The sequence below is a fragment of the Pristis pectinata genome, chromosome 10 (assembly GCF_009764475.1).
Source record: "Pristis pectinata isolate sPriPec2 chromosome 10, sPriPec2.1.pri, whole genome shotgun sequence".
Classification (NCBI taxonomy): domain Eukaryota; kingdom Metazoa; phylum Chordata; class Chondrichthyes; order Rhinopristiformes; family Pristidae; genus Pristis; species Pristis pectinata.
The window spans coordinates 38,182,746-38,199,538 of NC_067414.1; the positions used below are offsets into that span (position 1 = coordinate 38,182,746).

General features: G+C 39.4%; 1 protein-coding gene across 1 annotated transcript in view; it reads right to left on the bottom strand.

The window, feature by feature from the left end:
- Nucleotides 1-7,533: 7,533 nt before the first annotated feature.
- LOC127575352 (4-galactosyl-N-acetylglucosaminide 3-alpha-L-fucosyltransferase 9-like) overlaps nt 7,534-16,793 on the bottom strand; it is a 48,211-nt gene continuing 38,951 nt past the window's right edge. The window contains exon 2 of the mRNA XM_052025167.1: nt 7,534-15,164. Within this exon, the coding sequence (XP_051881127.1) occupies nt 14,080-15,156 (1,077 nt within the window). The 5' untranslated portion in view covers nt 15,157-15,164 and the 3' untranslated portion in view covers nt 7,534-14,079. The remainder of the gene's footprint in view (nt 15,165-16,793) is intronic.

The following is a 16,793-nucleotide window of genomic DNA, read 5'->3' on the forward strand; positions in this document are numbered from 1 at the left end:
GCAAAATGTTTTCATAAAAACCTTTCCCTTGGCTTCCTCATTGATGTAAAATGTGCCGTTAATACTTGCTATGCCCTCTATATTCGTAAAGGAGATCTACTCTTTGAGGCAGATGACATGTCTGAGGTACTAAATGATTACTTTACATCTGTGTTTATCAAGGAAGAAAGTGCACTGGAGTCTCGGCAAAGGTGAATCTGGTTGAGATCCTGGACTGAAAGCTGATAAATAGGAGATACTGGAAAGACTAGCAGGGCTTAAAGTGGAGAAATCCCCTGGGCCAAATGGGTTCTAGGTTGCAGAGGTGAGTAAGAATGGAACTTGCGGAGGTTGTAGCTATACTTTTCCAAACATCTTTAGATATGGGATAGTGCCTAAGGACTGGAAACTAAGAAGCTGGTGTGGATAAACCCAAAAACTAAGGCCAGTCAGTTTAACCTCGGTGATGAAGAAACTTCTAAAAATGATAATCAGGGACAAAATTAGCAGCCACTTGGACAAGTGTGAGTTGAGTAGGGAAGGTCAAATGGATTTATTGAAGGCAGATTATGTTTAACTATATTGATAATGCCTAATTTTGAAGTGAAAAGGATACATAAAGACAAAATGTTTTATTTGGTGCTTAGACACTTTCAAAAAATGTTTGACAAAGTGAAACTTAATAGCATTGATCAGAACTGAAGTTCATGGAGTAGAGGGTGCAGTAGCATCATGGATAGAGCTTTAGTATACTGCATTCCAGTGGCAAACAAACAGTGTGCTCTTGATGGGCTTTATTAAGCATTCAAGGAGAACAATTGTATAGAACATTGCTTTGCCAGATCTAATCTGACCATGGACCACTGCATGAATACCCTAACATTTATCATCTTTAATTTGGACAACTTAAGTGCAATTACTTGTCCCATTTCTTTCTTTTCTCTGAGCACCATGCTGGAGTTGTATTTTGTCCCTGTGCCATCATACTTAGAAATAAAGTGTTGGAAAAATCACAGGCATTGGCAGCTTACATTTCAGGAAGACTTCCTGGCAGTTAGGAATACACTTAATTGATGTTTAGTATTTCTAGCATCTTCAGCAAGGCAAAACAACATCAGATATTTGTATGTTTGCCTTTGATAAAATTGGTCACCATCTAGATATTGGCATTGTACAGTGAAACCTTGTGTGTTTGGCAAAGTGTCTTGTGATGTTTCTTTTTCAAATGTGCAATTGCATACCAGCTGTGTGTTGAGGTAGCTGTTCTGCTTGGTACTGGGACAGACTCATCTCTTTGTTATTTTGGTACTATTAATACCATGTTATAAAATGTCACAGCTGTCACTGATTGCAGATGGCAATATCTTGGCCATGTACCCTCACTGCCTTGTCACTTTACTTTTCCAGTTACATCTCAGTATCCTGTATTGAGGCTTTCTGCATTGTTGCATTCAGTTTTTTTCTGAAGCTCCGAGTTTTTGAGTTGCCCTGAATGTTCCTCATTGTGAATATAGATGACTTATTTGACTCCTTTTCTCACTGGTGATCATATTTGATATGAGTCTTTTACTAATTCTCCCTGATTGTCACTCATAAACCTACACAAAATCTGGACTGGTATGGAGACTCCAATGCACAGGATTGTAAGAGGCTGCAGAGCATTGTAGGCTCAGGCAGCTCTATCACGGGCAGAACCCTCCCCACCATTGAGGACACCTTCAAGAGGCGGTGCCTCAAGAAGGTGGCATCCGTCACTAAGAACCCTCACCATCCAGGACATGCCCTCTTCTCGTTACTACCATCGGGGAGGAGGTACAGGAGCCTGAAGACCCACACTCAATGATTCAGAAACAGCTTCTTCCCCTCCACTATCGGATTTCTGAACTATCCATGAACCCATAAACACTACCTCATTATTCTTTTTTTTGTACTATTTATTTATTTTGTAATTTATAGTAATTTTATGTCTTTGCACTGTACTGCTGCCGTAAAACAACAAATTTCACGTCGTATGTCAGTGATAATAATTCTGATTTTGATTCTGATAAAAAAAGAGGGCGGCACAGGTACACAGATAGTGAAGCCAGTGCCTCACAGCTCAGGTGACATAGGTTCAATCCTGACCTCTGGTACTTAGCGTGGAGTATGCACGCTCTCCCTATGGCTGTATGGGCTTCTCAGGGTGCTCTGGCTTCCTTTCATGTCCCAAAAAAAGGAAGATGTGGGTTGGTAAATTGCCACTGTAAATTGCCACTAATGTATAGGTGAGTGGTGGAACCTGGGAGGAATTGTTGGAAATATGGGGAGAATAAAATGGATTAGGATAAGATTAATGTAAAAGTGTGTGCTTGATGGTTGGTGTGGATACTGTGGGATAAAGAGCCTGATTCTGTGCTGTATTGCTCTATGACTTGGACAAGAAATGTGATTATATCTTGAGAAGATTAAAAGCAGATCTATAGGCATCTGGTGACAAAGTCCAACAAAGAAACAGATGGCCTAAAGGGTGATAATGGGTGAACTGATTGTAACCTCAATTTCCTGTTCCTGCCTTCCCTGATAATATTTCATCTCCTTCACTGACAAGCATCAACTACCTTTTCCTTAAAGATATTCATAGACTCTGCCTCCACCAATCTTTGAGAAAAGGTGTTCCAAAGACTCATGACCCTCTAAGAAAAAAAACCTTTGCCTTATCTCTTTCTTAAATAAGTAATCCATTATTTTCAAACAATGACTCTTAGTCCTAGATTCTCCATAAGAGGAAAGCTTCTCTCCACATCCTACAGAATCTTATATAGTTCAATCAAAGCCCTTCTTATTCTTTTAAATTCCAGCTTAGATTGTTCAGCCTTTCTTCACAAGACAACCTGCCTATTCCAGCTATCAGCCTACTTAGAGTGCACTTGCGTCTTTCCTTAAACAAGGTGATCAATGCTATACAAAATATTTCATTCTTAAAATCTCCTTGCAAAAAGGTAACATCGCACTGACTTATGGGAATCCCTGGCCCTGACTGCTCAAAATGGAGAAGGAGATGAGCACCCTTGAGTCTCTACGATAAGAGCATGCAGAAACAATGAAACAATCGTACAATATCCCAAGCAATCCACCTAGCTGTCCTTACAAATACCATCTGCCACTTGTTGTAACATCTCTGGATTCAACCTAAGATTCTTAAGTAACATTAGAATTGACTGTACAAGAGAGGAAGCAAAGGGACTGCCAAAGAATGTGTGGGTATGATTGTAGGAAGATTGGCATGGGTGTGTGTGTGTGTGTGTGTGTGTGTGGGTGTGTGTGTGTGTGTGTGGGTGTGTGTGTGTCTAAGTATGAGCATAAGTATGCATGTGTGCAAGTGTGTGCGTGTGCATGCGCGAGTGTGCGCAAGTGTGTGTGTGCGAGTGTGTGTGTGTGTGTGCGTGCATGTGTTTGCCCAGCTCTTGCTCCATAGCCTTGCTGCTACTTTTTAAATGTGGTGAAGATCTCTGCCTCCTCCACCATTTCAGGAAGTGAGTTCCAGACCCCCATGACTCATTGCAGTACTTTTTCTTAATCCCACCCCTCTTAGGGAGTACCAGCTAATTACATTCATTAATACAAGTGTGACATCCATCAAGGCTAAGGAACAATTGATGAAGTTCTGGGCATTAGAAACAGGCATTAGAAGTGAGACATCCTGAGGTTTGCACCCATGTGTATTTTTGTCTTCCCTTATTCCTATGTTCCTATGGCTCCTTTCGCCCACCTTGATGACCTGCCCATCTCCTCTCTTCCCCTCCCCCTCCTTTATTCCATGGTCCACTGCCCCCTCCTACTGGATTCCTTCTTCTTCAGCCCTTTCCCTCTTCTACCTATCACCTTTCAGCTTATTACGCCTTCTCCCCCTCCCCCACCCACTACCTTCCCCCTCTCACCTGGACTCTTCTATCACCTGAACTCACCTATCCGCTGCCTGCGTGTGCTCCTCCCCCTCCCCCCATCTTCCTATTTCTGGCTTCTGCCCTCTTCCTTTCCAGTCCTGATGAAGGAGTCCCGGCCCGAAACGTCGACTGTTATTTCCCTCCATGGATGCTGCCTGACCTGCTGAGTTCCTCCAGCACTTTTTGTGTATTACTTTTGGGAACCATTTGTCTACATCCAAAAAATTGAGTTAAACATGAAATAATATTCTATACTTAAATTATGAAATATTTCCTTAAATGACTGCCTTTGCTAGCTTACCATTTTACCTTTTAATCTATTTTCAGTCCACTTTAGCCAACTCTGCTTTCATGCCATTGTAATTGTCTTTATTTAAATCTTGGACCATGGGTTCTCACTTTCAAACTGAATATGAAGTTCTGTCATGTTATGATCACTCTTCCCTTGAGGATCTTTTATAGTAAGATTATTAATTGTTCTATCTCTTTACATGTGCCTAGATCTAAAATAATCTGTTCTGTAGTTTCTTCCACAATGCGTTGTTCTTGGCATCTCTTCCAAATACTCCACAAACTCTTCCTATCAAAGCCAATTATATATATTCGATTTATATCAGGATTAAACTAGCCCTTGATAATTGCAGTATCTTTCTCATGAGCTCCTATTATTTTTGAATGTATACTCTACCCTTCAGGGTAGCCATTTTTAGATGGTCCCACCAATAGCTTCATTCCCTTGTTTTTTCTCATCTCCACTATAATTCTTGATCTGGAGTCAAGATAACTTCTCAGTATTGTACTAGTCTTATCATTTTTTCAACAGAGCTACAACTCCTTTTCCTTTCTGCCTATCTTTTCAAAATTTCAGGTACTTTGAAATATTCAGTGCCCAACCCTGGAAATCTTGCAACCTTGTTTCTGTAATGACTATTAGATTGTACCCATTTATTTCCCTATGTGCTATCAGTTCATCTGTCTTGTTATGAATCATACACGTGTTCAGATAGAGGACATTTCATTTGGACTTTTCAATGACATTCCCAACTGACTTTATTTGCAGGTGCACTCGTATGCATGTACAGTCTGTCCCCTCCCGTCACACTCCAGTTATTATAACCCAAGTTACTACCCTGAACTGTCATCTTGTCCTTTTTTTTAGAAACTTTCTAAATTTTCCCTCATCTGAATTCTCCTCTATTTAATTTAAAGAATCAACACCAGCCCTAGTTGTTCAATTCACCAGGGCACCAGTCCCAACACAGTTGAAGTGAATCACATCCTAATTGCAACTCCATCTTTCCCCAGAGAGATTGAAGAATAGGAGGGGGGGGGGGGGGGGGGGAGAGAGAGAGAGAGAGGGAGAGAGAGAGAGAGAGAGAGAGAGAGAGAGAGAGAGAGAGAGAGAGTGCACGTGTACGCAGTTGTGTAGTTGTGAATATGAGTGAGTATTTAAGAAAGCGTGTGTGGGTGCACATGTGTTGGGGATAGATTATCACAGAATATGTGTATGGATAAGGAGAAAGAGTGCAGGGGAGGAATCAAAAATATGTGCATGTCTGTGTGCCTGCAAATGTGCTTGCTTGTGTATGCTTGAGAGTGTATATATGAGTGAGTGTATCAGATGCAGGTGCATGAGGGAGATTGTGTGTTATTGACTGATAATAGCGTGTGTGTCTTTGTGTATTTAACAGAGTGTCTATCTGGAAATGTACGCAAGTACGTAAGAGGGTGTGTGTAAGTATGTGTGTAGGTATGTGTGTAATATGGGAATGTATCAGGGAATGTATGTATTTGATGACAAAGTGTATGGGTCAATGTATCAGGGAGTATGTGTGTTTCTATTTCTTTTATCACAATACCTGCAGGAAGAGTGGCTGAGTGTACCTACATTCAAAAAGCTGGAAGGCTGAGCCAGCACTGATAGTGACACATTCCAGGAGTTGGCTGAAAGATCATTGTTCCCCTTCCTGTCAGACTTTGAGAGAACTAAGCCAGGGTGAGGCCAAATGCAAACTAGAAGAATGGCATCTCATGTTCCACCTGCGTAGTCTACAACTCAATGGTATAAACACTGAATTTTCCAACTTCAGGTAACGCTGTGCTTCTTCCACTCTCCTTCTAGTCCCCCTCTCCCCCAACCCCATCACCCAGTTTCATTGCCCTCTCCCACCTGGTTCCATCTACCTATCACGCACATACTACATGTGCTGGTTCTCCTCTCTCCTCCCCCAAATGTTTCCATCTGCCCATCACCCCTCCCTTATCTGGTTCCACATCAGATTCTGCATCTGCAGCCTTTTGTTTCCACATCACCTTCCAGCCTTGTCTCTACCTCCACCCTCCCCTCCCCCACCAGGTTCCATCTGTCCATTGTCTAGAGACTGGGCAGACTGGGGCTTTTTGCCTTCGTGCATAGAGGGGTGACCTTACAGAGGTTTATAAAATCATGAGTGTCATAGATAAGGTTAATGGTCACAGTCTTTTTCCCGGGTAGGAGAGTCTAAAACTAGACAGCATACATTTAAGGTGAGAGGGGAAAGATATATAGGGGACATGAGGAGCAAGTTTTTCACACAGAGGGTGGTGAGCGGCCAGAGGAAGTGGTAGATGTGGATACAAATACAATGTTTGAAAAACATTTGAATAGGTACTTGGATAAGAAAGATTTAGAGTGATATGGGCCAAACCCAGGCAATTGGGAATAGCTCAAGTAAGTAACTTGGTTGACATAGATGAGTTGGGCCAAATGGCCTGTTTCTGTGCTATATAACTCTATGACTCTACATGTGACCATCTCCCTTCTCACCTGGTTCCACCCGTTGCCTGCCAGTCCCTGTCTCACCGTTTCATCTAACCTCTTTGCACTGGCTATCTCCCACCTACACTCAGCAAAAGTGTAACCTATCCTTCTTTTAACCAATCATCAGAGAATGTGCTAATCATTGAGGATCCCTTTAAATATTGCTGTTATTGAGTGGACTTGCTGTTGCTCAGTGCTGGATCCCCCTTTAATGATTAACATGTGATGTTACCTGGATCAGCACTCAAATTTGGCAGTGCTGGCAAAAATATATTCTGGATGACGAGTGACATGACTTACTCTGCAATACTTCAAGCATGCATGATTGAAGCTTGCACTATCATGGAAACTATTTAGCTGTTCAAATCAAGCTGAAAATGTGCATTTGTGATTCGCAAAAAAAACCCTGAAAACTAATTGGCAAATGTAGTACGAACATATTCATTGTAACAGAGCTTAATTTCATGGATCCCATATTATTTGTGTATTTTTCTTCATTACCTTACTGCATAAATTTTCATGTGAAGAGACTATTAAGTTCAAAGGAATTCACATGGAACTAGAAAACATAATTTCCCAATTTATAGCCTAAATTCACTTTGTACCTTTCTGCTCCCACATCAAACTTTGCAATTTTGGTGAATGCTTAGTTAGTTAAACTTTAGACTCTGGGATCCAACTTAGAAAGACTAATGGATGTGTGCAGCACCTTTTTTCATTGCTCAGTTTCTTTATAATTCAACATGCATCCAATTTTGAAGGAATTTATAATTGTGGAGGGACGGTATAAAAGAAGATAAGAACGCAGAGAAATACATCTTATTTATTTTAATATGTCTGTTCTGTTATGTACAAAATCATGTGCAGTTTTCATAATTTTCAGGTAGATACTAGAAATGACTGTACTGCAAAGCACATTTAACAAAATATGATGAAATATTCAACAAACGAGTCAACTTACAAAGTTACTCAGGACAAGTCATCACCTTGAATACAGTTATCACAATATAATTTTATGGCCATATAAAAACCACGGAAAGTCACTAATTTGGCAATGTCTAGTTCCTTGCTGGTGTGAATGGCCTACAGTTTATTATTGTCCAGGGCTTAGTGTAGAGATCTGAAACATGCAACAATGATGGAGAGACATATAAATACAATTTTTTTTGCACAAGCAGCAAGGCGAAGTCCTTATATTGGAGACAGCTTTGCAAAATGTTAGATGGAACTATTTTAGCCCCTTCAAAACAAATTTTTATCTTTCTTATTGATTACTGCTGCTTTTTTTCCTATTTATGTTTGAATATAAAACCTCAAACTGTTTCATCTGTTTTTAAAAGAAAGAATTGCATTAACTGAGAAAACCCATGTGAAATGGTAACAGTCAAAGAGACTTTAGTGACAGAACAAGGTCAGCTTTCAAATTCTTACAAATTAAGATCAAATAAACACAAAAATACAATAAAGTTCCTTTCTATAATGCGAGAATTCTAAATTAAGAACTACTTAAGTTTGGCATTTCTAACCTGGAAGGAGTAAAGATATATCAAGTCATTGGGTTTGGTTTGATATGAGAAGTTGAATTTATCTCAATTGTTAATCTGAATCACACAAACCTTAATATCAGGATCAAAATATTTATTACAAACTCTGTTTTCACATAAATAGACCACGAATTGAAAGACTTCATGGGTGTTTACATGAAAACTAGTGACCATACAGCATAACACTACTTACTAATATTTTATATTTAATATATGGAATATTTTTTATGTACATCAAATAGGATCATCTCTTCTACAGCAATAACATTAGGATGCTATGGAGTTGTATTTAACTTATATTTGGCTTAAACTAATACAAATACAAGCAAATACATTCATGCAGAATTTTGGAATAGGCAGATTTGTGAAATGGGTGAATTGTCTGGTTCTAAGCTTGTCCTTGCTTGGCAAATCTTTTTTGTTCCTGTGTGTAAATTATAATGAAAAACACTTTATAAAGCATAACCTATGTATGACTCAATTTTCAATACATGATTGTGTTTCTATATAGATTTAATTGAATATTTTTCACCCAGAACAGGTTGGATTGTCAAAAATGTCAGATTAATCACTTGGTCAGTTTTGAAGCTTTCAGTTTACCAAGATTTTATTTAAATTAGCTTGGCCAAAAGAGGGCATATTTAACCAGGAAGCAGAACAACAGTTGAATTTGATAACTGAGAAAGTTCCTAATACTTAATGATCTTCAGAAGTGGAATGAAATTAGTTAGTTAATGTTTAGAATTAAACCTTGCATTTGAATCTTTATCATTTTTCTTCACCACCCCTGCCCCCCCCAGACATACTGATGAGAATAATCTGCTGAGTTTGTAATTAGTCTTTTTTTGCCTTTTCTAGTTTCAAGAGTATCTCAACATAATAATCTCTTGGCAGAAGATATAGTTTTATGCTGGATTTGTTAAAATTATTATGATTTGTTCAGCGATACTTTAAAACTTTATTTATACAGCACGGTAACAGGCCCTCCTGGCCCAATGAGCCCAGGCCGCCCAATTACACCCATGTTAACCTACCTACCCGTACGTCTTTGGAATGTGGGAGGAAACCCACGCAGTCACGGGGAGAACGTACAAACTCCTTACAGACAGTAGTGGGAATTGAACCCCGATTGCTGGCGCTGTAATAGTGTTACGCTAACCGCTATGCTACTGTGCCGCCCAAATCAGTAGAATTTTTATAACCAATAAGTTTAGATGCCAAATTCGGAGCTTGTATCAGGAGCAGGCATCAATCATTTGGGTACAGAATTCACTGATCTAGGCAGGTTCTTCTGCTTACACTAAATCTAGTTCTAATCATTACTTAAAGTTACAGATCTTCAATGAATGAACTAAAGTGTAGGTTGTTTAGTAGAGCTAGCTATCATGGAGACTAGCTGTGAAAGTGCTCCTTCTATGTAATTCTTATTTATCAGAAATGTGGTTCAGAATCCACCATCAGCTCCACTCAGCACCCTTGTGCAATGTCTGAAGTAGAGTTTATATTTTTGCTATCTACAAAGAGGAGGCATAACTAAGAGCCTTGTTAGTTATAGATTTGTTATATTAACTGCCAAGTGGAAAATGTGATTGCAACTGGTGAACTAATAAGCAAACTGCACCATGCTGGAACCTGTATTTTAGTCAACATACATATAATTATATTTGTTTCAACACATTCTTAAATTATTAATATATATTATTCACATTTAAGGAGAATGGATTTTTTCCTCTCACAGATCATTCAAAAACAGTAAGTTCCATTATGCAGTTATCAAACCTTTGTAGCGGTTGCTACCGCGGAATAAAACAAGACTCTACTCGGAGGATTGCCAAACAGAACTGGTTTATTTTCCCGCCTTGCGCGGGCCCTTTAAGGGAGAATGTTCCCGCCCAAAACAACCGGCAATGACGTAAGTCCTACGTCATCAGGACTTTCCCGCGCGCGGGTTCTCCCCGTCGCTCGGAAAGACGAGGCCCGCCGCCATCTTGGGCCTCGTCGCTCCGACGCCGCGCGACCCGACTGCCGAGCCGGTTCGCCCGACTAGACGGTGGGTCGCCACACCTTTTACATTTACAAAGATTTCATTCAACTCAAACAGCTGATTATTTCAGTATATAGAAACTTGGTACTTAAAATTTTCATGATATGAAAAAAATAGATCTATTGAAAAAAGTACAAAACGTGTGAAATTGGCAACATAAAAGTCAAATAGTTAAAAATTTTTTCTCTCTAACTTTCAGATGAAAGGTCAACATTAACTTTGTTTCTTGCTCTGTGGATGCTGTTGACCTGCTCAGTATTTTCAACTTTTATAACACAAAAGTCATGCTGATGAAAAGAAAACATTTCCTGTCGGCCGGGAAATTCCCACAAAGCTTATGAATCATGAAATACTTCAAAATCGGAATGTATTCAGATAATGACTTCAAATGAATAAATAAACACATTAAACTTAATCAACATAACATCACTTCAATACCATAGTTACTTTCTAACTAAAGTACTAAAAAGAGCTGAAAAGATGATATGTGATTACCTGTTGTTTATAATTGAGACGAAGGTCAAGCATGATGGCTTTATTGTCTACTTTGTCCAGCAGACCCAGTGCAATTCATTACTGATTTTTAATTGTATAAAACACTTTGGATAAAATCATATTTGAACTGACCCAATACTTGAAATGCACGGGCATCACACAATCCATAAACACTCACCAGAAGGGAGAATTTTGCATGTCATTTGTAATGGCTGCCCTAACAGACAAATGTTTGACCAGTGAGAATGAAAGCTGAACAGACACTAGTCTAAGAAAAGGACTAAAAACATCTGATGAGGAATGGTATTTGTAGGTTTCCAAGGCAGCATTTGATTAGGAAGAGCCAATGTTTCTAATTGTATTGCGCCTCAAATGTAAATTGAAAGCACATTTGAGGCTTTATACATAAATTAAACAGCTTAACGTCATTCATTGAAGTATAAGAAAGAATAAACATGCAGAGTTGAAATTGTGAAGTAAAGAGAGTGTGATTAAAGCCTTACAGGACTTAAAAGAAAGAAATTGCAAAGTCAGAGAAGTTGGGGCTAGGAAAGGAATAGCAGAGCGTTGGGCCCAATGGCTGGCCACCAAAGGTGATATTGGGAATAAAAGTCACATGTATAAAGAGGTGGGAAGGTGGGTGCAGCATTCCAAATGGTTATAGGGGTGAGTCAGTGTAAGGCGTTAAACTCAAATATGAGAAATTTAAATATGAGTAATTGGGAGAGCAGAGTCAATGGAGACAGAAGCTTTGGAATGAACAGGACTTCATGTGGGCTGAAGAAAATGGTCTGTTTTCACAAGATCCCTCTAAAAGAAAATGTATCTCATCCAAGATGTATATTGAGGCAAATAGTCTGATGACATGGAGGAATCATGATAGTGGTAAAGATAGAATTAACTGTTATCAGCTGATTTCAAGGCAGGTGTTGAAATTTCAAAAGACCAATGGGATGATAACTTTGGGTACTCCTGAGCTGATGTGGGACTGCTTAGAGAGACATGCAGCATGACAAAATGTGCTTCAGATTGTCTTCCTGGACAGTTCCAAACAACAGTTTTTTTTAATAGAGCAGGGGTTTTATCATTGAAGATTATTTTGTCACCTCACATTAATTCAATACAGCAATATGTAACATGGCAATTAGGTATTAAGATTAATGACTAACTTTGGATTCAGTATTTAATTGTGCAGTGATAAAATATGGTTCAATTAGTCAATTGATAATGGGTATCAATAATCAGAACAACAGCCTCTCAGAAAGTAATTGAACCATTGTCTAAAACTGTAATGAAAAATTTAAGTGCTAATTTAAGGAATAACAGTGATAGAAATGCACAGCTCAGAAGGAGTCCATTTGTCTCTTTGCCCATAACTTTAACTCCCAATGCAAGTGACAGATCTACTGGGAGTTGCAGCAGATAGGGTTGGCAATTTTAAAACACAATGCGAAACTGCTACATGGTAATTGAATTTTGTTGGCAGTGGTCACTGCTCAGGACCCACAGAAATGGGTCCCAATGTGTTAAGTGCTTCAGGAAGAAGGTCTGAGTCAGACTTATCCCTGGGGTCCCTGGATAACCATGAATTCAAATTCTGTTCCTCTTGAACCTTTCCACAAATAAACCAAAAAACCTTAAAATGTATTTTGTTGGCATCTACCGACTGTGGAAACTACTGGTGGCAGGTTTTTTCAGACATAGTAGTTACCATTGCTGACTACTTAAAATGTGCTTTCCTGCTCTTATGATATCAACCTAGCCTAATGTGCATTTTTAAGAAGGACCCCACCAGTTTGGGTCAAGTGTCCCAGTCATCTAAAATTTAAAACTGCATTTGGCCAAATTGGATTGGGAAAGGAAGTAGTTTTTCCTTCCATTCTAACTGCTCCTCTGCTTGGTTTCTGTCAGAAGGAACAAGCCAAAATTAATGCCATTGTATCTGTGGGGGCTACTTGCCAAATTATTTGGAGTCCAACATGCCCGTGAAGAATGGTTATTATTTTGTTCATTCCCAACTGATTGTTGAGTTCTACCTGTAGTCAAGTCATGGAATAACGTTGCTGTTTGAGGCCACAGAGACTGGTCCTCAGGGCTGCTTGTTATACATAAAATAATCACAACTTAATGGAAAAAGAACTGCAGATGCTGATTTTCATTAACTGTTGAAGTCACTGCCGCTTCTCTTTCAGTATTGCCCACCTTGAAGATATACTCCATTCTCCAACAGGAACTCCGTCTGAGCCTTTTGCCTGTTCACCCTCTGTGGCTTCTGTTTTCCTTCTTGTTTTCGATAAGGTGTTGACCAAATCTCACTTTCATAGCAATGCCTCTTTTCTTAGGAAATGTCTCCACTCCAACTCATCTCACGTGGATTCTACCCTTCCCAATTTGGATCCACTCTGGATCATAGGTATGCTCATAATTGTTGCATCCTGAGATCCATTCTTAATGCCATGCCAAATCTCATGCATGCTCTTGATCTCTCTCGCTGGAGTTATGCTGCTTCACTCTTTCTCTAAGCTGTTGTGGGCTGCAGTTCCAGTTAATACATTGACAGATTTGATGCTGCAACAGTTGAATATTTTCCTTCTTTTCAGATGTCAAAGATCACAATCTTCAACAGCTCTTGAGTTCTAATATCCTTCCAGATCCGTCTTCTTATTCATTTTCCTCTGACCCTATCTCTCCCCTTCCTCCACCTCCTGTCTTGTTCTATCACTTCCGATCTTTCACACTGATTCTTTTTGTCTCTGCATTAGCACAGCCTGACATGCTGACCATGTCCCACAGCCCAGCATTTCACAGCTTTTATGTTCCTTTGTTTGTATTCTCACTAACTCATTTCACAGTTTTTGTTCATTTCTCTCCAAATGTCCCCAGTTATCCATCAATCGAATTACCTCTATAATTTATCCACATGGCAAAAGCTATTCATTTATTCCATACATCCCTCCCTCACTCTCCCTGAAACTTAAAACTAATGTGTTTTATTTCTTCTGCAGTTCTGATAAAGGGTTTTGAACCTGAAACATTAACTCTTTTTTCCCTTTCCGCAGACCTGCTGAGCATTTCCAATGTTTTCTATTTTTATTTCTTGACTGGGAGTCAGTGTACGTTGAGAATTTGACCATGAACAATCCTTCGCTCTGCACTGAATTCTTGTGTAATAGAATAAAAACAATTATTTTGTTAAATTAGAGAATTAATTTAAAATATGTTCTTTTGGAGATAAAAGCCAATTGAATATAATAGATGATGCTGCTGATTGACATTATTTACATATTTTAGAGTTCAATCCCAAAACCATTTCTCCAAACTGGAGAGGGATTTGTATTCTTTATGTTGCCTAATATTTTCACAGACAGAGCATGCATGTTCATCCCAGAAATGAGTCATCCTCACTTTATAATATTTTCTCCATTTGAAGTAGCTCATGTACAAATATTCATTGCCATCCAGCATGTGAAGGTAATCAGCAAGCTCTTTAGGTGAGAGAAAGTCATCCACATGAATGAAGGAATTGGCTGGAATATAATTTTCATAGTTTTCCCTGGATGGGCCCAGGACCACAGGGACACTACCCGCAAGTAGAGCATTGTAGAGTTTTTCAGTTATGTAATCTTCATGTATTGAGTTTTCAAAGGAAAGGTAGAACTTACATTGAGATATCGTCGGGATAAAATCAATATTGCTCAGATATTCTCCAAAAGCTTGACCATATGTGTTAATTTCAACATATTTGTAGAGTTCATTGTAATACTTTACTCTGGCGTGATCAGAGTTCCAGTTGCTTACAACCCAACACACTAGACTGCTTTTACTTGGCAATTCAAAGGCTGATGGGACTTTATTTATTGTTAGTGATCCATAAGGCACAGGGATATCTGAGTCCCTTCGATATGTCAAGGTCAGATTGAAGAGTCGGTCAAGCTCTGTTTTTTTTGGAGTGTGAGTAGGTGACTCCAGATTCATCCAAACCCATTTCTGAAAAATTGGTCGAGGCTGTGAGGGCAGGTTGGACAAGTCCCCACTGATATCCCTATGATGGATAAGGACAGCGTGGGATTTGTTATACATGTTCTTATCCACAGTCAAATGACAGTCACGGATGTTAAACTCAGATTCACAAGAATTGAGCTCAAATGTCTGACCAAAAGGCCACAGCCAAATAAGCACAATAGTCTCATTGTCTTCTTGCTGTGAAGCAAAGATGTTTCTCATTCGTAGAACTGAGGTGGCAGATTCCATGGGAGCATATATCCAGCTGTTTGATGGCTTAACATAGAGCAACAACAAGGTTAAAAGGCAGCCCAAAATGATGATGAAAATTAACAAGGTGTGTAAAATTCCTTTATTAGATGAAGTCATAATGTGTCCTGTAAAAGAAAAGAATGAAGACCATTAGGATCATAGGAACAGAATTCATTTACTTAAACTGCAGCAATAGCTAGGAACTTGTCTGAAGTTCCTCCTATACAACTGAGGAATATTTGTACAGGTGATATAAAAAGATATCACCAAATAGATTTAAAATAAATACAATTAAATTTTTGCTGAACTTACAATATTCAAAGGAAAAAATGGATAGAAATGAGATGAAATACCTTTATTCAGTGTCATTCAAAACCTTAGGAAATTCCAAATTATATAAAAGCATTCAGCACTACTTTTGATATGTTGTGAAAAAGACATTCAATTCACATTCAGCGAGATCATACAAATATCAATGTGCAATTATGACCAAATTTTCTGCAGAGATAGTGGAATCATTGGTTAAAGTTTTTCAAAAACCACCATGTTCCTGAAGGGTATAGGTAGATTGGAAAAACACAGATGTGACTCCATTGTTCAAGAAGGGAGGAAGATGAAATAAGCGCAACTGTAGATCTGTTAGGTTAACATCTGTTGTTGGCAGGATGTTGAAGTCTATAATCAAGGAAGAAATAGCTAGTCATTTAGAGAAGCTGAATGTGATCAAACCATGTCAACGTGATTTTATGAAAGGAAAATTCTGTTTCATAACTTTGCTGGAGTTCTTTGGGGATGTAACAAGCAGAGTTGATAGAGGGAAATTTGGATAGAGTTGATAGACAGAGTTGATAGAATGTATTTGGATTTTTGGAAGTCATTTGGCAAGGTGCCATATAAATGCCTGGTGCACAAGGTAAGACCACGCAGTATTAGTGGAAGTGCACCAGCATGGATTGAAGATTGGCTATTGCCATGAAGACAGAGAGTGTATTGTGGAGGGCTGGGGCTGTCATGTGACAGTACTGCCCAGTACCTGGTAGAAAGACACACTACTGTCAACTAAGGCCTGGCTCCACCCCACCCATCAATGGTCTGTTTATTGGCCTCTTTAAGCACCCTTGTACTTGGCCTCGGGCCATTGGCCTCCTGTGATCAAGTAGTCCTTGCTGGCACCAGGCCATTGGCCCTTTTGAACTACCTGGGCTGGATCCCCCCAGCACTATAAAGAGTGCCACATGTGCCGGGTCCACTCTCTTTGTTTGCTCTGAGGAATCGTGAAACGACACTGGAGAGACCGCTGATAAGGTGTGCACTTCGACAAGGTTAGAAGCGTCCTAAGTTAGTATTCCCGGTGGCTTGGAGCTGTACCTGTACTGAGTCAAGGGGTGGCAGGTAGCGTATTGCTTTTCCTTGATTGTTTGTACCCAGTTCATTGTGTGTGCATGTGTGTATTTTACCCTTGTTGCGATTTTCCCACGCTCACTATCACTGGTGCGCGTGTGTATGTGTTGCCCCATTACCTTTCCCCCGCGTTTGTCTTTGTAACTAAATCATTTAACTCTAAGACTGTGTTCAGAGTCCTTGTCCTTCGAGACCTCAAACTTGTTTCACAACAGAGAGTCGAAATAAATGGGTTTTTATCAGGCTGGAAGGATGTAACTACTGGAATGTCCCAAGGACCAGCTCTTGGCTTCAATTATTTATGATTTGTATTAATGACCTGGTGGATGGGACAGAGTGTAAGGTATCCAAAT